The sequence below is a fragment of the Rhinatrema bivittatum genome, chromosome 6, assembly GCF_901001135.1.
Source record: "Rhinatrema bivittatum chromosome 6, aRhiBiv1.1, whole genome shotgun sequence".
Classification (NCBI taxonomy): Eukaryota; Metazoa; Chordata; class Amphibia; order Gymnophiona; family Rhinatrematidae; genus Rhinatrema; species Rhinatrema bivittatum.
Window position 1 is genome coordinate 329,903,003 of NC_042620.1, and position 25,715 is coordinate 329,928,717.

General features: G+C 45.0%; 1 protein-coding gene across 6 annotated transcripts in view; it reads left to right on the top strand.

Annotated features, from left to right (window-relative positions):
* Positions 1-11,840, top strand: part of LOC115094532 (wiskott-Aldrich syndrome protein family member 3-like) — a 49,579-nt gene extending 37,739 nt beyond the window's left edge. For 4 of the 6 annotated variants that reach the window (XM_029607680.1, XM_029607675.1, XM_029607679.1 and 1 more), the window contains 2 exons: positions 8,457-8,663; positions 8,990-11,840. In XM_029607680.1, coding sequence (XP_029463540.1) covers positions 8,457-8,614 — 158 coding nt within the window. In that variant the 3' untranslated portion in view covers positions 8,615-8,663; positions 8,990-11,840. The remainder of the gene's footprint in view (positions 1-8,456; positions 8,664-8,989) is intronic. The other 2 variants (XM_029607677.1, XM_029607678.1) reach the window with 2 other exon arrangements.
* Positions 11,841-25,715: the final 13,875 nt, after the last annotated feature.

Genomic DNA, 25,715 nt, shown 5'->3' on the forward strand with positions numbered 1-25,715 from the left:
TGTGACATGAGCCAACAACTAACACAAGCAAAGATGGGTGGCGGAAATATTGTGCTTCCAGGTTCGTGGGGATTTGCAGTCCCTCAGCCAGTAATGCAGATTGAAAGTCTTACGATATGAGGGGAGGTCGTCCCTGTCTGCATACTATTAACCAATCAGATCACCCCATGCTAAAATGATATATTTTACTAGACCTTAGAACTGAAGGCAGTGAGGGAGAATCCTTGTCTAAAGGGGGGGAAACATGAAATTTTCCCCACAGTTGTGTGCAGTCTACTCATGGAACACTCCAGTTTTGTTGTGAAAGACTCTAGGTAAGGTTGTTCAAGGTAGAACTGGTTTAAAAAAAATATATATTTTTTTTATCATTCATGTATTTTCCCCAAGCTTTTAATGTGAGGAAGGCCATTCTAATGAAAATGTTTCTTAAGGACAGCCAGGTTCAGAACATTGGATTCTGTCCTAAGACACAAAATCCTTTAGGATTCTAGGAATTAATTCATTTGACCAAAACAAACTGAATTGTATTTGAATGGTAAGACATCATGAGCATTTTATCTGTTTTTATAGTTAACTCAATATTAGCAAAGTGTGAAACAAATATTGCACAGACCCGTTATCAGACACTCATAGCACCTCTGTTAGGTGTCAGAAAGCATTAGGTTACCTTGGACTACCAATTAGAATTTCTTGTACCCTCAAAAGCAAAGGTTAACTAGTTGCACAGTTTAATTCATGCTTTATGCTTTAGTTGGTTAGATTGGTTTGGGTAGCTGAGTAACACATTCCAACCGGCACATAGGTGCATGCATGTGCACACACACTGGCGCATGACAAGATATGCAGTCATTACATAGTCTGGCCATGTACACATGCATGCCAAATTTTAAGTGGATGTGCACATAGACACGTAAAGGAAGGTCCAATAAAACAAATCGGAAGGCGGTCCCAAGTAGCCAAGGCAATAAACAACAAGGGGACAACCTTGTGATATTTTCAGATGCAGCGATATTTGTTTCTTGGTAAACTTATGCGTTACAAGCTTTATTTGTTTCGATGTTTTCAAAACTGGTGACGACATAAAGTCAATACCTGGATTGATATATCAACTTATGTAGCAGTGAGAGTTTCTTGCAGCACTAAGCCCCTGATGCAGCCTTAATTGGCGAAACTCGGCCTGAGTCGGGCTTTTTTTAATAAGATCTTCCACGGTACAAAGTTGTCCCCTTGTTGTTTATTGCCATAGACACGTAAATCCTGCTTCTATTACGCGAGGAACTTTAAAAGGAGAGTGCGTCCACACCATTGCCAGTTTAATCAGTTCATCCACCAGTTCGCCCAGTTAACAGCTAGGTCCCCCCCGGTTTGATAGCCTAAACCCCTCCGAAATGGCTTGATTGTTTTATTTTTTAACTTACACCTCATCCCTAGCAGAAATAAACTTATGCGCCACTGGGCCTAGGTGCATGCCCAGGCACATAGGTATTTACACGCACATCTCTTGGCCAGGTCCCGGAATGCGCATGCTCTGCCCAGACCATGCCCAACCTTGCCCCTTTTTGGAAACTTTTCAGTTGTGCATGCAGCAGGTTTTACATGCATATCTGGGCGCTTTTTAAAATAGGGTCGGCACATGCCAGCCCGATTGCATGCTCTGGGCTTTTAAAATTCACTTTTAAGAATGTAATAGGTCGTGTGAGCCTGGGATTTAGTGACATTGTTGTGCTATGTTATGTGGTAAGTCCTCAGTTCAGTCCTCAGGTCAGGTCTTTTGCTCCCTGGGTTGGCTGGGATTGCTGCAGAGGCAGCATTCACAGCCCCTGGGGGTGGGGAATGGGAGTTGTTATCACTGCTCAAGAGTGACACCTAATGGCCATATTTCAAGGCCATGATTGCAGGATTCCAGAAAGAGCCCAGGTGTATAGCCCCTGGCCAAGGACCATCACTGCAAATCCAGACGAGGTGGGAGGGGGTAGCTGTAAATAAAGGCTTATGACACCATACCCCAGCCTTGTTTCTGACTGAGCTACAAACATGAGGAAATTGCAGGATAACTGACAAGTTATCAGTTTATATTATAACAAGGAAATGCTGACTTATGCCTGGACAAAATAAGGCTTAGGAGCATAAGCGTTAAAAATGAATTCTTTGTGCTCCAAAATGAGGATTGATTAATATCCAGCCTGCTTAAAAGAACCCTCCAATAGGCAGATGGTGAGCTCCTAGGTGCTGCTGTTTGAAGCAATGAGGCTATTGTTTAGCCCTATTTCCCTGTACGTACCCGGATCAGTCCAGACTCCTGGGTTTTGTCTCCCCTCCAGCAGATGGAGACAGAGATGTTTTGACTGACTCTGCCCTATACCCTGAGGTGCCACCTACAGTCCGTCAGTATTTCTCTGTCTCCAGCAGATGGTGGAGGTGCAAAATCCTACAGTCTGTAGTTAGTTAAAAAAAAGAAAAAGAATTTTAGGTGAGCATAGTTTAGGCTTAGTGTCTCTTTAAAAAAAAGAAAAAGGAAGGACTTGTTTCAGCCTGCCAGGGGGGTCGGCAGGTCCTGAGGGGACCATCGCCCCTGGTATTAGAGGCTTCTGGAGATAGGGGTCGAGGACCCTGCTGCCCAGCTTTGCTACAGCCCTGGGGTGATACCGGGGAGCCCGGCTCACTCGCCCCGGGAGGGACAGGATCTGCGCTGCTCGGCTCAGGTTTTGAAAAAAAAAAAGAAAGTTGGAACGAACTTCCTTTCTTGCTCCGGGCTTGACTTCTGTCTCCTTCCGCCGCTGCGTTTACAAAGCCGCTGCTAATTTCCCTCTCTGTTTCGGCCGGTCCCCCGGTATCTCCTCAGGATGCTGCGTGGTGCGGCCTGTCGCACATCGCATGATGGGCTGTGTTTTCCTGCCTCCCCGGGGGAAAGGCATTTCGAGAGCCACCGGGGATGGCGTTTTGAGGTCGTGCTGAGAGCCGGCGAGGCCCGGGTGCCCGCAACTCGCTTCTTCCGATCCGTTCCCGATGCCATTTTGGCCTCTTTTCGCGCGGCAACACGAATTGCAGAGGGGGAAGGGAATTCCCTTCCTCCTCTATCCCCACAGCATGCAACCTCTGCGGGGGCGGCCCGTTGGAAGATGTTACTGGTGTGGCTGAGGAGAGCCCCAGGGGGGGCTTCAGACTCCTTCTCTCTTTTTCTTTGTATTTTATATTGCTGCTTCACAAGGCCTTTGAGGCCAGGAAGTCAGCTAGGAGGCATTCTGGAGAAAGCTCTTGTTTGCGCACAGCTCCACTTTTGGACAAATCAGGGGTCCAGACCACCAAGAGAGCCAGGTCCTCAGAGGGGAAGGGGGCTCTGAAGCTTAAGAGCCCCCTCCGGACCACATCGTCCCAGTGGAGGATTCCTCCTCTGAGACTTCGGTGCCGGAGGATCAGGAGCCGAGGGGCAAGCCTCCTCAGGGGTCAGACATTGAAGGGTGACCAGGACCTTCCTTCCAATCATGGTCCTCACATTGTTGATGGAGGTGGTCTGCCTCTGCTGAAAAGACGAACTGGGCCCACTTATTCCCGTGATTCTGGAGGAATTGGGCATTGAAGCCACTCAGGAGGACTCTCGGATGGGATCCATTTATCCAGTCATGGTGGGTCTACGTGATCCGACCAGGTCTTTCCCTTTTCATCTTTCAGTCACAGATTTGTTGTTCTGGGAGTGGGACACTCCTGATTTAGGTTTGAAAGTCAGTAAAGCGATGGACAAGCTGTACCCCTTGCCAGAAGAAGCTCTGGACCTCCTCTGGATTCCCAAGGTAGATGCTGCGGTGTCAGCAGTCACCAAGAAGACCACTATCCCGGTGACTGGTGCGACTGCCCTCAAGGATCTCCAGGATCGTAAGCTGGAGGTTCAGCTTAAAAAGATATTTGAAGTGTCGGCGCTTGGAGTCCAGGCAGCCATGTGCAGCAGTTTCTCCTTGAGGGCAGGGCTTCGCTGGGTGAGCAATTGCAGAGTAGCATATCTCTGTCAGAGGAGGAAGCTGTTCAAGCTGGGCAGCTGGAAGCTGCAGTTGCTTACAGTGTGGATGCCCTCTATGATCTGCTACATACCTCAGCCAGGTGTAATGGTTTTAGCTGTCTCTGCCCGCAGACTACTCTGGTTGAGGAACTTGTCAGCGGATGTTTCCTCCAAAGCTCAGCTGGGCTCTTTGCCTTTCAAGGGCAAGCTACTCTTTGGAAAGGACCTGGAGGACATGATTCAATCCTTGGGTGAGAGCAAGGTCCATTGGCTACCGGAGGATAGGCCCAAGACGAGGGGTTCTCGGTCACATTTCCGAGGGAATCTGATATTCTGGTCTTCCCGGTCTTCAGGCTCTTCATTTAGGAAGAACTCGGGCAGACAACAGTCCTGGTCCCAGTCGTTTCAGGGGCATTGCTTCTGTAGAACGGGGTCCCCCAGTCTTCAGGAGGAGTTAAGTCCTCCTAATGAAGCAAGGCCGGTCCATTGCTGTGTACTGGTGGTAGGAAGCAGGTTGTCTCTTTTTACGAGGAATGGACCAAACTGATGTCAGACCAGTGGGTCCTCAGTGTAATAAGACAAGACATGGCTACGCTTTAGATTTTGCTCAGCGCCTTCGAGACCGCTTTCTCGTCTCCCCATGCTTGTACGAAGAGAAGCGTTGGGCAGTGCGGGACACATTACAACGCCCTCTCGAGCTCGGAGCCATTGTTCAAGTTCCTCCTGCGGAACGGCGGAAGGGCAGCTACTCCACTTACTTCATGGTGCCAAAGAAATAGGGCACCTTCCAGCCCATACTCTATTTGAAGAGGGTCAACAGATGAATTCCTAGCACCTCTGGATCTCACCGAAGTGTACTTGCACATCGGATTCTGTGCCGATCATCGAAATTCCTGAGATTTTCCATCCTGGGAGAGCATTTTCAGTTATGCTCTCTGCCTTTCAGGCTTGGCATAGCGCCCAGAACCTTTACCAAGGTGGTGATCGTGGTGGCAGCAGAACTCCAGAAGGAAGGATTCTTAGTTCTATTACAGATGAATTCTAAACTTGTTGAATTATGATATATGTGATTTTTGCATATTTGTATTTAAAATATTGAATGTATAATTACACAAACATGAAAGAAACATTTATGCATTAATTTTTTCAAACTTCATGCAATGTTTTTATTGTGTTGTATGTGGATGAATGTGCTAGCTTAGTTTTAAGTTGTGTATGTAGGGTTATAAAAAACGGGGGTTTTTCTATATTAATAAAATATTAAATTGATGCTAAATGTCTCTCTATTTTTTGTTATATGTTGACTTCTGCAGGGGAAGACAGGGTTCTGTCCGACAATGAGACTGCAGTGGCTTATATCAATTGCCAGGGAGGAACCAAAAGCCGCTGGTGGCGATTGAGGCTCAGCAGTTGATAAGCTGGGCAGAACAACATCTAGTCAGCATTGCAGCCTCTCACATCGCCGGGACTGACAATATGCATGCCGATTTTCTCAGTCTCAACCATCTCGATCCCAGGGAATGAGAGTTCTCCGAAGAGGCATTCAATCTCATATGCAACAAGTGGTCCATGCCAAGCGTAGACTTGATGGCAACATTCCGTAATGCCAAAGCTTCCCACTTCTTCAGTCAATGCAGGGAGACAGGAGCGGAGGGAGTGGATGCCTTGGTTCTTGCCTGGCCGAAGAACGTCCTGCTGTATGTGTTCCCGCCTTGGCCTCTGATCGGCAACGTGCTGCAACTCCATAGAAGCTCACCCTTCGGAGGTGATCCTGGTAGCTAAGGAATGGCAGAGATGTCCATGGTTTGAGGATCTTGTCAACCTAACGGTGGAAGGTCCCCTCAGGCTTCGGGACCTCCCGAACCTTCTGTTTGGAAGGGGCAGATCGCTTTTGTCCAGCGGCATGGCTTTTGAGAGGCAATGTCTGAAGAGCAAAAGCTATTCAGACAGGTTGTTGCTACCCTTTTGCGGTCAAGGAAAACCTCTACTTCCCTGGCCTGTCAGGGTGTGGGGGATTTTTGAGTTGTGGTGCGTCGAGCACGAGGTGAACCCTACTCAGGCTTTGGTGTCTGATATCTTCTTACAGGCCAACCTGGCTTAAAGGCTTATCGTGCAGCTCTCTTAGGGTGCAGGTAGCGGCCCTCAGTGTTTCTGGGGTAAGATACAAGACAACCTTAGCCGTGCATCCACCATGGCATGTTTTCTCCGAGGGACAAAACGTTTGTGTCCGCCGGTCAGGAATCCTAGTCCTTCGTGGAAATTTGGTTCTTAGAGCACTGTGTGCGGTGCCCTATGAGCCTCTGAAGAGAGCGACGCTAAAAGATCTTACGTTAAAGGTGGTGTTTCTTGTGGCTATTTCCTCAGCTTGCCGGGTGTCAGAGCTTCAGGCGTTATCCTGCAGGGAGCCCTTATTAAGAATTACGGATACAGGTCTCTTTGTGGATGTTCCTTCCTTTCTCTCAAAGGTTGTTTCCTCCTTTCATTTGAATCAGTCAGTGGAATTCCCATCCTTTTCAGACTTGGACCGCTCTAATCCCCAGTCTAGAGATCTGAGGAAGCTAGACGTGCGCCGGATTCTGTTGCATTATTTGGAGATTACGAATAGCTTCCGCATGTCGGACCATCTTTTTGTGCTGTGGAGAGGTCCCAAAAGAGGGTAGAAGGCGTCTAGGGCTATGATCGCCCGCTGGTTGAAAGAGGCTATTGGTTCAGCGTACCTGCTTCATGGCTGGCTGTTTCCGGTCAGTCTTCGAGCTCATTCTACCCGTTTGCAGGCAGTCTCGTAGGCAGAGTGTCAGCAAATTTCTCCACAAGAGATTTGTAGGGTGACTACTTGGAAGTCTTTGCACACCTTTGCTAGACATTACCAATTGGACGTCCAGGCCCCAGGATCTGGGGGGTTTAGTGAAGGTGTGATCAGAGCGGGACTCTCAGCAGGACTCTCCCTGCGTAGGAGAGCTCTGGAACATCCCAGGAGTCTGGACTGATCCAGGTACGTACAGGGAAAGGAAAATTGGTTCTTACCTGCTAATTTTCGTTCCTGTAGTACCACAGATCAGTCCAGAATCCCGCCCATTTCAGTGTTAGGATAACTGAGAGTCCGCTCGTTCAGTACTTCTTTATCTTCTCTGCAGTCTAGTTTTCAAAGTTTTTCACGGGTTCTGCTCCCATTTGGGGTTAGTGATTCAAATTAAAGTAGTTTATTGGCTTTAAAATGTTCTGCTTGGATACAGTGTAATACTGACTGACTGTAGGTGGCACCTCAGGGTATAGGGCAGAGTCAGTCATCCGCTGGAGCGGAGGCAAAACCCAGGAGTTTGGACTGATCCGTGGTACTACAGGAATGAAAATTAGCAGGTAAGAACCAATTTTCCTTTCCTAGCATGCACTGGGACATGCTGAGAGCACGGCCTTGCCTCTGCAGCACAATCTAGATGATCTCCGCATCCCAGGGAGCTTTCATCATGATGACATGTCTTACATGCTGCTTGCCTATGAACCTTCCTATATAAGCAGGGCAATACTTAAACTTGTTGGTACATAATGCACCTTGAATTTTGAGCACAAGAGATCCTCTTTTTAATGTTTATAGAACTAAAAATAAAATCACCTACATTTACCAGTAACATTTAAAATGAGGTCTGGTGGAGGCATGGGTTTGTAGCTGAACATTAGAAAAATTCTCACTTCCTCAGAAGTGGCCAGAGCTGCTGCTGCTACTGCTATTGGTGTTTGCAACATACAACTTAAATGAAGGCCTGCAGATATTTCATGATGCTTGGACCATTTTTGAAAGGGGCCAGCTCAGTGGTGATGCTGTGCAAGAACTGGACTTGCTGCCTGGAGATGTGAGATTGGGGGGGTGTGCCTCACTGTTGCTCAACGGCAACCCCTCATGGCCAGACGTAGCACTGGATTCTGGAGGGACCCACAGTCTGTGGCTCCTGGATAAGGACTATCACTGTGATACTGGGCAGAGTTGGAAGAGGGGTGTAAAACAGAGACCCCTCCCCCCACTCCAAGTAGTTGTCAAGGAAGGCTCATGGCAATGTAGTCATACAGTGGACAAGTCTAATGACCTAGTATTCCAAAAGAGCAAGAGGCAACAATAGTGGCCAAAAAAAGACCATTAAAGGGATAAGGATGTTCAGGGAGGAGGCAAACAAGAAGGGAAAGGTGGGAGGAGAAAGAATTTTATTTTGGAGTGGAAGCTGGTCAAACACAACAAAGTGTCGTTGATTTAGGATACAAGAATACAATTTTTTTTTTTTACGTTAGTATTTGTAACCTGACTGCAAGAGTGGCCTCAAAGCCCTAGGAGATCACACTTCATAGCTACATATGTCAGTATGTCCTTAACCACTCCATTTTTGCTCAGATGAACTTTGCAGTTAATGCCCAGAGCAATTCCTAAATAACTGCTGTTGCCTCTAAAGATATATTTTGTGTGCATCTTCTAATTTAGGCATCCAACTCCGAAAAGTCCAGGAGCAGCGGGAGCAGGAAGCCAAGAAGGAGCCAGTTGGCAATGATGTGGCCACTATTCTGTCCCGTAGAATTGCGGTAGAGTACAGCGAATCTGATGATGACTCCGAACTTGATGAAAACGAGTGGTCTGATTAATAGATGCCAGAACTGATGTATTCTCCCATGTGCCATATCTCTGCTGCAGGTGTGTATGGCCAGGCTTTTCCCCATAAGATTCTACTATTTACTCTTACCCAGACATGCTAAAACGTGGAAATTTGTTGTATCTTGCTTCCTTGCAAACTATTGTATGTACTATTGAAACATATTGTGCTGTTTAAAATCCTGTTCAGAATATTTCAGGCTAGGAATATAACATTTTAATGCAGAAAGCAAACTCTGACTTTTCAACAAAGGAGGTCCAGTTTTAGAGAGACGTTGAGGGGGATGCAGTTGAGATTCTTGGGTTTCATATATGACTGTATTCCCGAAAAGCTGCCCACACGGTCTTTCTTTTCTCTGAACTTCCAGTGCAGGTGGTGCATCACTTCTCTGTTTGTCTCAATCAAGTCTGTCGGTTGAGTGAGGAGAAGGAAGTGTTGGCCAGCTGCACAAGACACTGAGGAGACAGCAAAGAGGAGTCAAAGAATGAGACTTCCCTTAAGCCTGAATCTTCACTTTGGCATGAGAGCCACTAGGAACAAAGGCCTCGCGGTACTCTAGCAGTGTGCTAATGAGGACAGCTTTGCAAACACTTTCTAATTTGTAGGATCTTCATTTGGTTTAAACAGTTGAAACCATAAATCACAAAGGCATCTTATCTGCTTGTCAGAAGGTGATTTTTCTAAAGACAAAGCATCAGCGTGCAGCTAGACATGAGCAGTGATCGAATGTTGGAGGGTGGCTCGGGTTTTAAAAATGGTTGAGTTTTGATCATGAATGGAAGACTTCTTTTTTTTACGGGACTCATAGGAAGGTCATTGATTACTTACTTGTTTTTGCATTGGTACAGTCCCTACCATCAGATTAAGAACAGAAAACCCCTCAAAGAATTCAGCATCGCTTTTATTTTTTTACATTTCTAATTCTTTCAGCAGAATTTTCCCAGCTAGAATTGAAAGAAAAATGATCACACAATCAAGTCATATTGGACTAAAAGAAGATGTGACTTTTTTTTTATTTTTTTGCTGTAGATTACCAGGTCACGTGCAGTTTTACAGGTAACAATATTACTACAGAAAAATATTTTATATTAAAAAAAAACAAAAATGGGTTTCATTTTATTGACATACTGTGTAACTAATGCTTGAGTAAATAGTGACATACATGGCCAATGCACATGTCTAAATGCACATTGGCAGCATGCATTAGCTTGGTCCCAATATTAACACAGTTTTAAAACTGCTTTATATGTTTGCTTTATCTCTATTCCACAAAGGCAATAGTGCACTGCCTTGTGTACAATACACACTGCATTCTGGGTGTTCTTCCATCAGATTGTCCCTTCTTTGTGCCATTTCTTACAGCTATTAACTATTGTTATTGCATAATTAAATATTATACTGCAGAGGTTTAAAGAAAACCGGATTCTAAGGAGAATATTATCAAGTACTATTTAAAGAATAATAATGACAAGGAATCTTATCTGTCCTCTGCAGAGACCATACAATTGAGGAAAAACGCTAACCAGTAACTTGTATTTATTTATTAGCTCAGAGAAGGCTAGAGCTAACTTTATTGCCTCTGAAAAGTGATAGAAATGTTTCCTTGTTTAAAATAGCTTTTCTCATTTGCTGGGTAGCCTGGCTTTTGAATGTGTGTTAGAATTATGTTAACTCTGCTCTTGGTCACGTGGAGCTCCCTTTCCAAATCCAGAGGGTGAGGCTATCTACTCCAAGAACCTGGTCTGATTCGCTGCCCGGGCATGTGTGGGGAATGGGCTTGGGAGCCACTGCCCTAGATTTTGTGCTGTGACATTATAAAGTCTGCAGCCACCTCAGCATTTTCCCAGCTCCTTCGTGTGAGGAGGAACTAGTACGATCGACAATGGCCCTAGCAGTGTAAGAGAGGAAAAGCGGTGGTACCTGGAAAGGAGGTGAGGCAGGCACTAGCAGGGGCACCACACCACAGCAAGCCAAAACAAGACAAGACGGTCAGGAAACCCCTGGAGGGAAAATCACAAGAGCATTTTTAAATATGCAAATATTTTCCAGAGCATCCTCAATGCTTTGCATTCTTTCTGTTGTCACTTGCAAGCAGGAAAAGGATCCCAGTGCTGTGTCTCTTAAGTTTTAGGAACTTATGGCATGTGGAAGTTTGGGGATTTTTGTCTCTCTGCGCTTGTTCCAGGCTTTCCTGAATTCTGTTACTGATTTTTGCCTCCACCTCCTCATGAGGGGCCGTTCTAGGAAACTGTTTCCCTCTCCATGAAGAAATATTTTCTAGTGCTACTCCTACCGCTTTGAGCCTCATACCATAACACTTTGTTCTAGAACTTTCTTTACACTGAAAAATGTTCGCCTCCTGTGCATTATTTATACCTTTTGAGGTGTTTGAATGTCTCTTTCATATTCCTCCTGTCTCTTCACTCTTCTAGGGTACATATACTTAAGTCCTTAAGTCTTCGCTATGGCTGCTGTACTTAATTAAGTTGAATGCCTGTCACAAGTGCAGACAGCAGCAGTGCTTTTCCCCTTAAAATTGCTTCTTACTTGTAGGAGGATTAAGTGTCCTCAGCTGCTTGTTTATTACTCCACACATCAGTCACAGACAAGAGGCAATGTTTGGACACAAGGATTATGGTGGCATCCACTTATTTGATAAGGCAGGATAGAAGCTTCCCCTTTAAGGGAAGGAGCAGCTGTCTTGACAGCCTGATGGGATCAATGAGGTCTAGAGACTCAGCAGCACCTGTGGCACATTGGCTTCCTCCCTGAGCAAGGCAAGCGGCTTCTAAAACCGCCAGTGTGCTGCACATTGGGTGATAGATGTTCAGATAGAGGAAGGCAAAAAGAGCCATGTACCGTGAGGGTAGTGGGGGAGGTGAGGGTCTCTTTCAAGACTTTGAAAGAACACAAGGGAACAAGGAATGGATGGGTAAGGAGAAAACTGCAGCTGGTGAATGTTTGTTTGCAATATCTCGGGCCATTTGGATATTGTGTACAGCATCAACCAAGATTTGAGGATAGGGAAGATGGGGTGGCAGTTGTTTATAGAGATTCTTTTGCCTTTAGAAAAATGTTGGTTCACCAGGTAGAAGGGTTGACTGCACTGGCCAATGTAACTCCAATATTTAAAAAGGAATCCAGGGGTGATCCGGGAAAATATAGACCAGTGAGCCTCACTTCAGTGCCGGGAAAAATCATGGAAACCATTATAAAGAATAAAGTCACAAAATATTTAGATAGACATGGTTTGATTGGGACACAGCCAGCATGGATTTATCCAAGGGAAGTCTTGCCTCACAAATCTGCTTCATTTTTTTGAAGGGGTTAATAAACATGTGGACAAAGGTGAACCGGTAGATGTAGTGTATTTGGATTTTCAGAAGGCGTTCGACAAAATCCTGCATGAGAGGCTTCTAAGAAAACTAAAATGTCGTAGGATACGAGGAGATGTCTTTTTGTGGATTGCAAGTTCGTTAAAAGACAGGAAACAGAGAGTAGATTTAAATGGTCAGTTTTCTCAGGGATCTGTTCTTGGACCAATGCTTTTTAATATATTTTTAAAAGATCTGGAGAGGGGTACGATGAGTGAGAAAACTTGCGGATGACACAAAATTATGCAGAGTAGTTAAATCTCAAGCGGATTGTGATGAATTGCAGGAGGACCTTGTGAGACTGGAAGATTGGGCTTCCAAATGGCAGATGAAATTTAATGTGGGTAAGTGCAAGCTGATGTATATAGGGAAAAATAACCCTTGCTATAGTTACATGATGTTAGGTTCTATCTTAGGAGCTACCACCCAGGAAAGAGATCTAGGCATCATAGTGGATAACACATTGAAATAGTCAGCTCAGTGTGCTGCAGCAGTCAAAAAAGCAAATAGAATGTTGGGAATTATTAGGAAGGGAATGGTTAATAGAACGGAAAATGTCATAATGCCTCTGTATCGCTCCATGGTGAGACCGCACCTTGAATACTGTTTTCAATTCTGGTCACCGCAACTGAAGAGGGATATAGCTGCACTGGAGAAAGTGCAGAGAAGGGCAAGCAAAACAAGGGGCATGGAACAGCTGCCCTATGAGGAAAGGCTAAAGAAGTTAAGGCTGTTCGGCTTGGAGAGGAGATGACTGAGGGGATATGATGGAAGTCTACAAAATCATGAAAGGACTTGAACAAGTTAAGGTAAATCAGTTATTTACTCTCTCAGATAATAGAAGGACCAGGGGGCACTCTATGAAGTTAGCAAATAGCTCATGTAAAACAAATCAAAGAAAATTATTTTTCGCTCACCGCATAGTTAAGCTCTGGAATTCATTGCTGTAGGATGTGGTTACAGCAGTTAGTGTAACTGGGTTTAAAAAAGGTTGGGATAATTTCCTAGAGGAAAAATTCATAAACTGCTTATGGTAATTAATAAGCAATAGTAGGTTGAGATTTTTCTAATGTTTGGGTACTTGCCAGGTACTTGTGACTTGGATTGGACACTGTTGGAAACAGGATGCTGGGCTTGATGGACCATTGATCTGATCCAGTATGGTATATCTGATCTTTTTATGTTCTTAAGAGAACCAAGGATAAGAAGGGACTGGGCTTTCTTTTAATTTCTAGAAACTCCTCAAGGATGGGTCACTTCTATAAATGAGGTTTCTATTATTGCAGAGGTAAACTTGGACATCCCAGGAAAGCCATGGTTCAAATTCTGCTATTGCTCCTTGTGAGCTTGAGCACGTCACTTCACCCTCCATGGTCTCAGGTACAAACATAAGATGATGGTAACTCTTAGATTGTAAGTCCTCTGGGGAAGAGATCTACCAACTGTGCCTGAATTTGTAATTCACTTTGATCTCATCTTTGGAAAGATGAATAAATCTAAATAATCCAAAACCCTGTAATACTAGGGGACTTTAATATCCATGTAGATGTTCACTCTCTGATACTCCTACCAAATGTATAGCAGTAATGGATATTCTAGGTTTATCCCAGCTGATAAACCCCCAATTGCTGCCACCCCCCTCCACACAGACACACACACAATTTGTCAAAAAACAAAACAAAACCAACCCCTACCTCTGGGTCCCCTCAATCCTAACCCTTCTATCTTAACCAGAACCCACCAAAATTCTGTGCTTCCGGGATCACTGTACACTCTGACTACTCCTGACAACTGCTAATGTCGCTGGAACCCCAGCAGCCTTGGAGGGCTGTGAGGGGGAAAGGAGGGAGGAGGCAGGGGCCCAAAAGTAGGGTTTTTGACAAATTGTGGTGAGAAGGGGTGGCTCTTGGCCTGATAGGCCATACATGTTTGGACTTTTTTTGTGTGTGTGTGTGTGTGGGGGGTGGGGGGGTGGGATCAGGACAGAAGGCCCAACATTAGTGTCACTTAGGTGGGGGATGGGGGCTTGGGCCATTTAACTGGCTATATGATTGGAATATAGCCTGTTGAGGTTAAAATCATCCAGGACCACGTGCCCCAATAACTTTAACCCTGCTGTGTTGACCATATCTAGACTTAGCTGAATAAGTTGTTTGCCGGTTAGGTTATTTGGCTATATCAGTGCTGCCCCCAAACTTCTTACATTTTATCTGGATAAATGGTAAAGATATTCAAGCCTTGGAGTTTATCCAGATAACTCAAGTTATTTGGAAAACACACATTGAATATCTACCTCTAGAATATTTCTATAGATGACTTCAAGATCGCTGTTAGTTTTTGTTTGTAGTTCCTTGTAAGATAGGTTTCAAGCTGTTTAAATGGTGTTTTATTTTTAATTGTTTTTTTAATAGAGAGTATTTTGGTAACTCTGTGGTTTTAGGTATACTTTGTATTTATTTTCTTGTACGTCATCTTGAGCTTTTGATTGGCATGGTGGAATTATAAATCCAAGTGCTAAATAAAATATATTTCAGATTAGGCCTATGACTTATTTAGAATCTCTGCCCATTGTAGCTAATTAAAGCAGTCAAATTCAGTGAAATTGCCTGATACACCAAAAGTAACTGGTGAAACCATTTTTGAAAAATCCCACTTTCCATCCAGGAACATGAGACGATATAGAACGGTGTCTAATATTTCAATTTTGGGGAACATGATTGAAAAAGTGGCAAAGATTCCTAGCTGGATCAGCAATTTTAAGGACTTTCTAGTCAGACTTCAGACCTAAATTTGGCACTGATACAGCTTTTGTCATGGAAGTGGATAACTTCCCTACAGAACTGGATGAAAGGAACAATTCCCTGCTTGTTTTGTGTGAGCTATCTGCTGCTTTGCATACAGTAAATCACAGTATTTTAATTGTCTATCTGATTTACGGGTGAAGGACTTGGCTCTTCAGTGGGTTACTTCAGGTTGATTGTCTTCCTGACCGTAGAGTGTGCAGTCCCTCTGGCCTCCATATTCTTTGCAAAGCTAAGATAATCCAAGAGTTTGAAGTTCAATATCACTGTTATGAAGATGGTATCTAGCTGTTTGTTACCTTGGGATCAGAGCCAGCTCTGCTTAGAATTGATCACTGTCTGGTTGGGTTCTTATGGATTAAAAATGAATCCTGATAAATTGGAAGCACTATGGATCAAGAGAGAGGGTGATGCCAGTGTTGGTGACATATTTTACTAGTAATTGATGGAGCCTTGAGGGACTCCACACTCTACGACTAGGACAACGATATATCTAAAGTAAATCACTGAAGAGCTATGTCCATCGCCCCAATTTCTTTCAAAGTATGTAGCCTAGGGATAATTTTATGTTGCTATTGTAATTTTGTTTTATTCCTTGTATTTTGTGTTGAGCATACATTTAAAAGGCGAATGATAAATTGGAATTACTAAAGATAAGTCTTTTTTTGTATTTTATTTTCTGCTTTTTGGCATTTCAAAGTGTACATTAAAGCAGATTACATTCAGGTATTCTAGATATTTCCCTATCTCCACAGGGCTTATAATCTAATTTTGTACCTGAGGCAAAGGAAGGTAAAGTGACTTGCCCCAGGTCACAAGGAGTGACAGCAGGATTTGAACTCTGGTTTCCCTGGGATCCTGCTGCTCTAACCACTAGGCTAGTCCTCCATTAAACATTATTAATCTCCAGAGAGAGCCTTGGTTTTAGAGTAAATAACATGGCTTATTTTACCATTAGTGAGCAACTGCCTTTTCTGTACGTGCTGTAATTGGAGTGCAGGGTCAAAAGAGACCTGCCTTTTCTATACAGGTTGTGATCTGTTCATAGTTTTAATGAAGAAGTGGCTTTTCCTTAGACTGCAGCCTGAGTATCCTATATTGTTTTTAAGTGATCCCAGTTCAGATAACAGTGTTTTAACCTCTATTCTGACTTCTTGTTGCTACTTGGAACTATTTTGTTAATACACTTGAAGAAAAAAATAATACACAGCGATTGCAAAGGACCATGGTTGAAGTGAGACATTAACCTGGGTCCACAGATGGAACTCCTGGATGCTGCTGTTTCTGTTGGACCTTCGGGCTTGTCTTTACATCTTTATACTGGTCATGTTGAGTACAGAGTGGTAAAATGGCCTAACTGCGGCCAAGAACACGGGTGGGATCCTTGGCATGTGTACTTTTAGCTGTGGTCCGTGTTTAGGTCGCGGAAGGAAAGCGGTGTGCACGCATTAGATTTCTAGATATGCGTGTGCTGTCGTGTCCCCCCTCCTCTCTGTTGTCCGTACAAAGAGCAGCACAGTACAAGGATACTTTTACTGCACAGACTTTGTACATGCTAATTGTTAAAGAGAAACAACACAGATAATTTCTCTCTGAAAATGTATGTAAAGCATGCACGATAAAGAAGCAGTTTTCAAAGAGCGCATGTAATTGCCCCATGGTTAGAGAGGAGCAGGTTCAGATCCAGAAAAGCCAGGGCTCAAATCCTATTTCTCCCATTGATGCTCCCTGTGATCTTTGACAAATCACTTCACCCTCCATTGCCTTAGGTATAAACAGACTGTAAGCCCTCTGGAGCAGGGACTGATCTATTGTACCCAAATGTAACTCAGCTGGAGCTTGGATTTGGAAAAGCAAGTGGTTATATGCATAGAATGTATTCTCCATAAATATAGTCCAAAGCTAAAATGTCACATCACAAGTACAGAGTGCGCTGACACCAAATACAAAACTGTCTCTTGTTTTTCCAGCTATTTTTATACCTCTGTGCCCCAAGTTAGTGGCCTTGCTTCTGAGGCCTGAAGTGCTCTTGTCCCTCTGTGATATGTAAAAATGAGCTTCTACATATTTGATCCAGCTGACGGCATTAGAGGCACACTCCAGGGCATAGCTCATTGAGCTGCTGCCCTGAATATAAGAGAGTACTAGAGCAAAATCCACTGTAGGCATAGTCTAGTCTGTCTCCCAAGAAACGTGGAATGAAAAGAGTTCTATTGGCACAAAGCTACAGTGTTCCCAATAATTAATGATGAAGGGAACGGTGTGTACTCTCTCTGCATGCACAGAGACAGTAACTTTCAAAGAGGTGCACCGTTGCCCGTTGACACATTTGCGTTGGCGCGCACCCAGGGTCATGGTGATTTTATAACATGCGCGCACATATGCGAGTACATTATACAATAGCCTTGGCGTGAATATGCGCGTGCCTGCTTTTGCAAGTAGGCGCACCCAACCGTGCAAATTGGGTTTTGGCCATATAAGTCAGGAAAGTTTACAACTGGTGCGTGTCTACACCAAGACCAATTTCACCAGCTCATCCACCAGTTCGCCCAATGTAGAGCAAGGTCCTCCAGACCCCCCTGGTTTAATAGCCTGTACTCCCCCCCAGTTACCTTAGACCCTTCAAACCCCTCAGGAATGGCATTTTTTATTTTGTTTTTTTTTAAACTTACATCTCCTCCATAGCAGAAGTAAAGTTACGCAGCACCAGACCTGGCCACGTACCTAGGCACATAAGTATTTGCATGCATATATCTTGGCGGCACCCACACCACACACCTTTTCGATTCTGAGTGAGATGTGGGTGGAGCGACTTTAAAAATATGGTGGGCGTGTGTAAGGCTTACATATGTGCACATCTCCCAGTTTTGGCGTGTGCCGGGCTTTTAAAATTCACCTTAAAGTGTGTTGCGAATAGTCCCTGCAGCCTGTTTCCAAATCTAGATAAAAGCCTCACCTTATTTTGAAGGGTGTGGTTGATTGGGTTTATATCTGTCTCTTTGGTGATGTCAGCTTTATAATGAACAAGGAAGACTTAGGAACGTAAGAAGTGCCATGCTGGGTCAGACCAAGGTCCATTGAGCCCAATATTTTGTCGCTGACAGTGGCCAGTCCCAGTCAGAAGTACCTGCCAGATCCCCAATAGTTGACCTATTTCTTGTATCACACTCCCAGGGATAAGTGCTGGCTTTCCCAAGTCTACCTGGCTAATACCTGGTTTCTTAGCGTTCAGACAGATGAATCCAAAACCAATGGCTTATGCACCTCTACCAGCAGATGGAGATGGAGCAAAGCAGACATGGTATATGTATTCCTGCAGTAACATCAGCCCGCCAATATTCTCAGTCTCCAGCAGATGGTGGACGTGCATCTCCCTACTGGGGATTGCTTTAAAAAAGAAGGATTATTCACCCTGCTTTCCTGTGGTGATACCTTATGGTCCCTCCCTCAGTTGAGAATTCCTGAGTGATTTCTTGGTCCCTTAGATGCATGCCTTGGTCCGGTGGCTGGTTTTTCAACTGGCCTGGACTTGGTTGTAAAAAAGAAAAAAAAAAAGCTGAAAGGCAAGCAGGTACAGGAAGCCAATCGCAGCAGTGAAGGTATATGCCCTTTCCCCCTGCAGCTGGAGACTGAGCTTGTACTCAACCAGGACGGGCTGAGCTCAGGTAAAGGGTAACTTTAAAAAATAATAATAATAGAAGAAGGGATTCCTCCTGCTGGTCTCTCTGCTCGGTGTGAGATCAAAAGTTTGTTCCCGCCTCAGGGAGAGGTCAGGTGACGTGGGCAGCCTGGCAGGTTGAGCAGCCTTTTTGGTTAGGCCCACTCTCAGGTTCTTGTTTGCCATGTGGTTGGCCGCAGCAGCGTTTTCATGCATTTTTGTGTGCGAAAGACTGCCTTCAGTTTTCCATCGCTTCATGCTTGTGCGGATAGGAGCACCTACCGGGGCAACCAATTGTGCACACATACACATGCATGCACTTTTTGCACACACTATCTGAGCATCCTGTGGGAGCTTGGTTTCTGCACTATCAAGGCACAGTGCTGAACTCCTAAATTTTGGGTGTACTATCGTCAGATGCCTTTTAGGCAGACTGATGGTGCCCATAGCAAAGAAGCCTAAGCATCTTGCCCTATGTGTTGCTTGTCATATTTGGGCATCAGACTGGTGTTCCCTCCAACCTGTGTCAGCGCTGTTTGGAGGCTCAGGGAGAACTGCCTCCATCTGACTTTGCTAAGCCCGGTTCTTCCCAGCCTGGTGCGGGAATGGAAAAAATGCTGCCAGAAGGGTCACCTGACTTTGGAGCTCCCCAACTGGTTCGTCAGCAGAGGAAGGTAGTTCAGTGGGCACAGGACAAATGCCCCCTGGTTTTATTATGGATTCCTCTGCCTTTTCTTGGGTAGAATGTTTTCAAGGACTGCAGTCTTTTCTTCAGGTGCAGTCCTTGGCCCCAGCCAATATTAACAGGTCAGGGGGTAGGCATTAGGGTACACCTGGAGCTAGTCTTCCCAATAAGGACCCAGATGGTACTGATGATGAAGCCGATCCTTACGCGCTGGAGGATGGGGAAGATTCCTTTGGGATTGGAATCATATAGAACTATGTTGCAGTTCTTTCATAGAGATGAGTTACAGGCTCTCATTTCCAAGACATTGAAGATGCTGGGAGTTCCTGGGACTGAATCCATGTCTGAGCCAAAGAAAGATCTCATTTTGATTTCTTTGCATAAAGCCTCATGTTTCTTCCCTATTATGGAGGCCATTCAAGAATTAATTGATCTTGAGTGGGGCACCCTGGAAGCTAATTTCAAAGGGAGAAGAGTCTTGGAGTGACTCTACCCCCTGGATCCAGCTGCATAAGAGCAATTGCACTTTCCAAAATTGGATGTGCTTGTGTGTGCTGTTACCAAGCGGACAACTATTCCCCTAGAAGGGGGAGTGGCCTTGAAGGATGCTCAGGATAGGAGAATTGAGGCCAACTTTAAGCAGACTTTTTGAAACAGTGGCAGCGAATTTGCAAACAGCTTCTTGTTCCCTGGTGACTCACTCCTGTTTGCTTCTTTCTCAGGATGTTGATAAATTTGGCGTGAATGCCAGGGCAGTGATGAAACCAGCAGCCGCCTTTTTGGTAGGTGTGGGCTGCGATTTGGTCTGTACTTTGGCCAGAGGGGTGGTTTTGGTAGTAGCAACTAGGCGCCAGCTATGGCTAAGAAATTGGTCAGCTGATACAACCTCGAAATGTAACTTTACGAAGTTGCTTTTTAAAGGCTCGCTTTTGTTTGGGAGTGAGCTGGAGAAATAGTCAATTAGTGGGGTGAGTCCCCAGTTCCTTGACTACCAGAGGATAAGAAACGGGCGCTGCGATCCTTTTGCTTGAGAGGTCATATTAGGGGGTTCAGACGTTTTCTACCCTATAGAGGAGCATCTTTTCAGAGGCATCGACCTTTCGGTAGATCTGAGGCCTTTTGTCCCAGGAGCCCAGACGGGGCGCAGGCTTTGGTAGTGGAGCTCCCAAGCCTCCCAGTGAAGGTATGCCAAACCATCCCTGAGAACAGGAGATAGGGGATCGCCTCTCTCTCTCTTTTTTTTTTTATTGTAGGTGGGTGGAAATCACGTCAGACCAGTGGGTTCTGGAGGTGATACGAGATGGGTATGTGCTGGAGTTCCGCAGTGTTCCTCGGGACATATTCATGGTGTCTCCCTGCAACTCTCCACAGAAGAGACAGGCAGTGGAGTATACTTTAAGACTCCTCAGTCTGTGGGCCTTGGTTCCAGTGCCCATATCTCAAGAAAATGAGGCAGTATTCCATTTTATTTCATTGTGCCCAAGGAGGAGGGCTCTTTTCATCCCATCCTGGATCTCGAGGGGGTCAACTGTCATTTGCGAGCGACTCATTTTTGCATGGAAACCTTGTACTTAGTGATAATGGCAGTCTAGTGGGGGGAGTTTCTGACATATCTGGATTTGTCTGAGGCACACCTGCATATTCCCACCCAGCTAGAGCATCAGTGGTTCCTGCGTTTCGCGGTTTTGGGATGCCATTATCAATTTAGAGTGCTGTCTTTTGTTTTGGCTACCGTGCCCAGAAATATTTCCAAGGATATGGTGGTGGTGGCGGCAGCGGAATTGAGAAAAGATGGAATCCTGGTATACCTGAACTTGGACGACCGGCTGATTCAGGCCAAGAGTCTGGAAGAGAACCTCCAGGTGTCACACAAAGTGATTTCCTTGTTACAGGAGCTAGGTTGGGTGGTCAACCTGGCTGTCCGGTTGGCATGCTTGCGGTTCAGTGACCGATTGCAGGGTCGAGCGGTCCAGATAATGTTGGACAATGCGACGACAGTTGCTTACATCAATCAGCAGGGAGGAACCAAGAGCAAGCAAATGTCACAGGAAATAGCTCAATTTATGGAATGGGAGGAAGAACATATTCAGGAGATCTCAGCCTCGCATATTGGTGGAAAAGACAATGTAAGAGCAGACAGCATCTGGATCCAGGAGAACGGGAATTTTTAAACGAGACGTTTCAAATAATAGTGGATCGCTGAGGCCTTACGTTTCTGGATCTGCTGGCGACAACTCACAATGCGAACATTCCTCGATTCTTCACTTGCAGGAGAGGTCCAAAGTCCTTGGGCATTGCTGCCATTGTGTAGGAGTGGCCAGAGGGCAAGTTGCTTTATGCTTTTCCTCCACGACCCATGTTGAGTAGAATGTTTCGGAAGATCGAGAGTCACAAGGGAATGGTGCTTCTGGTATCACCAAATTGACCCAGGAGATGTGGTATGCAGATCTGTGAAGGTTCCTGGTTGGACTATCCCCTCAGGCTTCTGGGGCACAGGGATCTGCTGTGGCAGGGGCCTTCTTCGCTAAGATCCAACTCTGTTTTGTCTTACGGTATGGCCCTTGAGAGGGCTCAGTTGCTAAAGTGTGGATATTCTACTGCAGTGACTGGCATCTTGCTGCGAGCAAGAAAGTTCTCCACTTCCTTTGGCGAGTGCTTGAGACTTGGTGTGAGGATCAAGGAGATCTTCCTTGTTCAGTTAAGATCCTGCTCATTTGGAATTTATGCAGGATGGATTGAGTAAAGGATTGGTCCTTAATTCCTTAAAGATACAGGTAGTGGCTTTTGCCTGTTTCCAAGGTCAGGTCAGGTTAATGGTGGAACATTGTCTGTTCATCCAGATGTGGCCCGTTTCTTGAAAGGAGTGAAGCATCTTCGTCCTCCCTTGTGGTTACCGGTTCCCTTATGGAGTCTTAATCCAGTTTCGGCTTTTTTAGCAGGCCAACCTTTCCTTGAGTTTACTGACCTTGAAAACAGTGTTTCTTGTGGCAATTTGTTCAGCATGTAAGGTATCTGAACTGCAAGCCTTGTCTTGTTAAGAACCATTTTTATGAGTGACTCCGGGGGTGATACAGCTGCGTACTGTTCTTTTTGCCTAAAGTGGTCTCGGATTTTCACTTGAATCTGTCCATTTCCCTGCCGTCTCTGGTCAGGGAAAAGGATGAGGAGGAATATCGCCTGTTATGCCTCTTGACATCCAGGGGCCGTATCTTGAGGTATTTGGAGGTTTCTAAAACTCTCAGGAAGATGGATCATCTGCTTGTGCTTCACAGTAGGAGTAAACAGGGAGAACCGGCGTCACAGGCTACAATAGCCTGCTGGATTAAGGAGGTAATCACAGCTGTGTATATAATACTCCTGGGGGAATTCTGCGCCTCTGCGGAACGCAGAATTCCCCCCCCCCCATGCAGAATTACCAAATTCTGCGCAGAAAATAGCAGAGGAGACTCCGGTATGCTGCGAACGGAGCATGTCCCGCGGCACATACTCCATTCGCGGCGAAGATGAAGGCCAGGTGCGCCATTCGCGGCGAAAAGGAAAGGCCCCATGTGCCGCGGGACACGCTCCATTCACGGTGAAGATGAAGGCCTGGTGCGCCGTTCGCAGCACACGGGGGGCATTCCCTTTTCACTGCGAAATGGCACGCTGGGCCTTCACCGCGAACGGAGCGCGTCCCCGCAGCATGCCAGTGGGAGAGAATATGTGTCAGAGATGGGAGGGGAGGGTGAGAGAGAGCAGGAGGGTGTGAGAGAAAGCATGGGGGGGATGCCAGTGAGAGAATGTGTGTGTGAGAGGGGAGGGTGACAGCATGGTTGGTAAGAGGGGAGGTGGGGAGGGTGAGAGAGAGCAGGAGAGTGTGAGAGGGTGGGTGGGGGGATGCCCTAGTGTGGGTTTCAGAGAGGGAGCCTATATGAGGGGAGGGTGTGGGGGAGGGGGAGATTCAGCTTGGTTGGTAAGAGGGGGAGTGGGGGGGATGCTTGAGTGTGGGTTTCAGAGAGGGAGCCTATATGAGGGGAGGGTGACAGAGAGCAGGAGGGTGTGAGAGAGAGCATGGGAGGTAAGAGAGGGGGCTGGGGGATGCTTGAGTGTGGGTTTCAGAGAGAGGGAGCCTATATGAGGAGATTGTGAAGGAGTGTGTATGTGTGTGAGAGACTGGGAGCTGATGTGCATGAAAAAGGGATTGTGTGTATGTGAGGGTGCTAGCCTGTGTGAAGAGATTGTGTATGTGTGAGACAAGAGCCTGTGTGAAGAGCTGCGTGAGATAGAGACATAGGGAGCCTGTGTGAGGATGTATGTGTGAAAGAGAAAGGGAGCTTTTGTGGGTATGTATGCAAGAGAGAGGGCCCTGTATGAGGGGATGTGTGTGCGCGAGAGAGTGAGGGAGCCTGTATGAGGGTGTGTGTGTATGTGGAAGGGACACTCTTATAGTGAATTTCTAGGGAAATTCTGCTTAAAATATTTAAAATTCTGCAACTTTTAAGTAATACCTTTTTTTCTGTAATAATTTCAAATGTAATTACTTAGACTGTCATGTAAATTGTGTTATTTTGACCAATATAAAGTTTGCAGAATTTTGCAGAATTTTCAGTTTTTGTGCGCAGAATTCCCCCAGGAGTAATATAGATGCTGAGCAGCCGTTGCCTAGTCAGGTTAGTGCTCATTCCACTAGGGCTCAGATAGTGTCATGGGCAGAGATTAGATTGTTGGCTCCCATTGACATTTATTTATTTATTTACTGATTTTATATACCATCATTTGGTGTAGCCATCACAACGGTTTACAGCAGTAATAAAAAATACAATGAAGTAAAATCGCAATAAAATACATTAAAAATTATCTTGGCATAAAAAACATAGTAAGGTAGACATTACATTAAAATAATATAAAATAGCATATAACTGCAATGTCATGTTTAGTGCCTAAAAATAAAACTTAAACTATAAATATATATATATAAAGCCATGGAGATTAGTGTGTTTGATTAGATTCATTAAATGCTTTCATAAAGAGCCAGGTTTTAATCTCTTTCTTAAATGTTTTTAAGTTTTGTAGTAGGTGTAAATCTGTGGGTAATGAGTTTCAGATCTTTTGGACTAGCAAGGGATAACATTGCACGTTCTCTTACTTGCGTAAGCTGTGCCGATCGTACCGATGGAATAGAAAGGAGGCCTTAATTTACTGAGTGGAGGTTTCTTTGAGGTACATGTATTTTAATTGCCATGTTAAGCCAATCTGTGTGCTCTCCGTACATGATTTTATGGATAATTGTTAATATTTTATACTCTAATTTTATTGGTATCCAATGAAGGGAAATCAGAACTGGAGTAATATGTTCTTGTTTCTTGGTGCCGGTTAAGATTCTGGCTGCTGCGTTTGTAGTATTTGAATCGTTGATGATGGTAATCCAAGTAAAAGAGAGTTACAGTAGACAATAATGGAAAAGATGAGTAATTGCAATACCGTTCTAAAGTTGGTAGGATTAAGCCTCCTTAAGGTTAATAGCTTGTAATAACCTTCTTTGAATTTTTTTGCAATGTGGGTCTTGTTCAGCTCACTATTTATTTATTTAAAAAACTTTTATATACCGGTATTAGTATGCATACATCATACCGGTTTACAATGTAACTTAAAAGGCAGAAATTACAATGAACAGGGAGGGCGAACAAGGAGGAGTATACAAAGAGCAGGAGGTGGAAGAATTAAAGCAATAAATAAAACTGCAACGGACTATTTACAGGAATATACAAGGCGTAGGCAAGATACTTGCGGAAGTCAGTGTACTTAATCAGGGTAGGCTTGTCGGAAGAGCCATGTTTTAAGTTTTTTTCTGAACTTGGCTCTAGCCTGAGAGTGGTAGGGAGGGCGTTCCATTGTTTAGGGCCTGCAATGGATAGTGCACGGGCCCTAGTAGAGGAGAGGTGGGCTTTTTTCAAAGGGGGAATGGAGAGAGTGCCTTTGTTGACAGTGCGAGTGGGTCGTTCAGTGCGAATAGGACGAAAGGGTTCATCCAACCAATTGGAATTGTGCGAGTGGATGGACTTGTGCACTATGGTTAGAATTTTGAAGAGAATTCGGGATGCGATGGGGAGCCAGTGGAGTTCTTTGAGTATAGGGGTAATGTGATCAGCTTTCCTTGAGTTGGTGATGACCCTGGCGATGGCATTCTGGAGCATTTGTAAGGGCTTGGTGGTGGAGGAGGGTAGACCGAGGAAGAGGGCATTACAGTAGTCCAGCTTTGAGGAAAGGGTGGCTTGGACGACGGTGCGGAAATCATGATAGTGGAGGAGGGGTCTGAGTTTCTTCAGGATGTGAAGCTTGAAGAAACCTTCTTTGAGGATGGAGTTGATCTGTTTTTTGAGATTAAGTTGTTGATCTATGATAACCCCAAGGTCTCTTACTGTGGGTTGGGGTGTTATGACGTTGAAAGCTAGATCGTTGGAGATCGGTGGTTTGGGAGGGAGGTGAGGAGAGATAAGGAGCAGCTCTGTTTTGGAGGAGTTTAGAGCGAGGTGGATGTTGGTGAGGAAGTCATTTATGTTAGCAAGACATGTGTTCCAGAAGGCAAGGGCATCTCT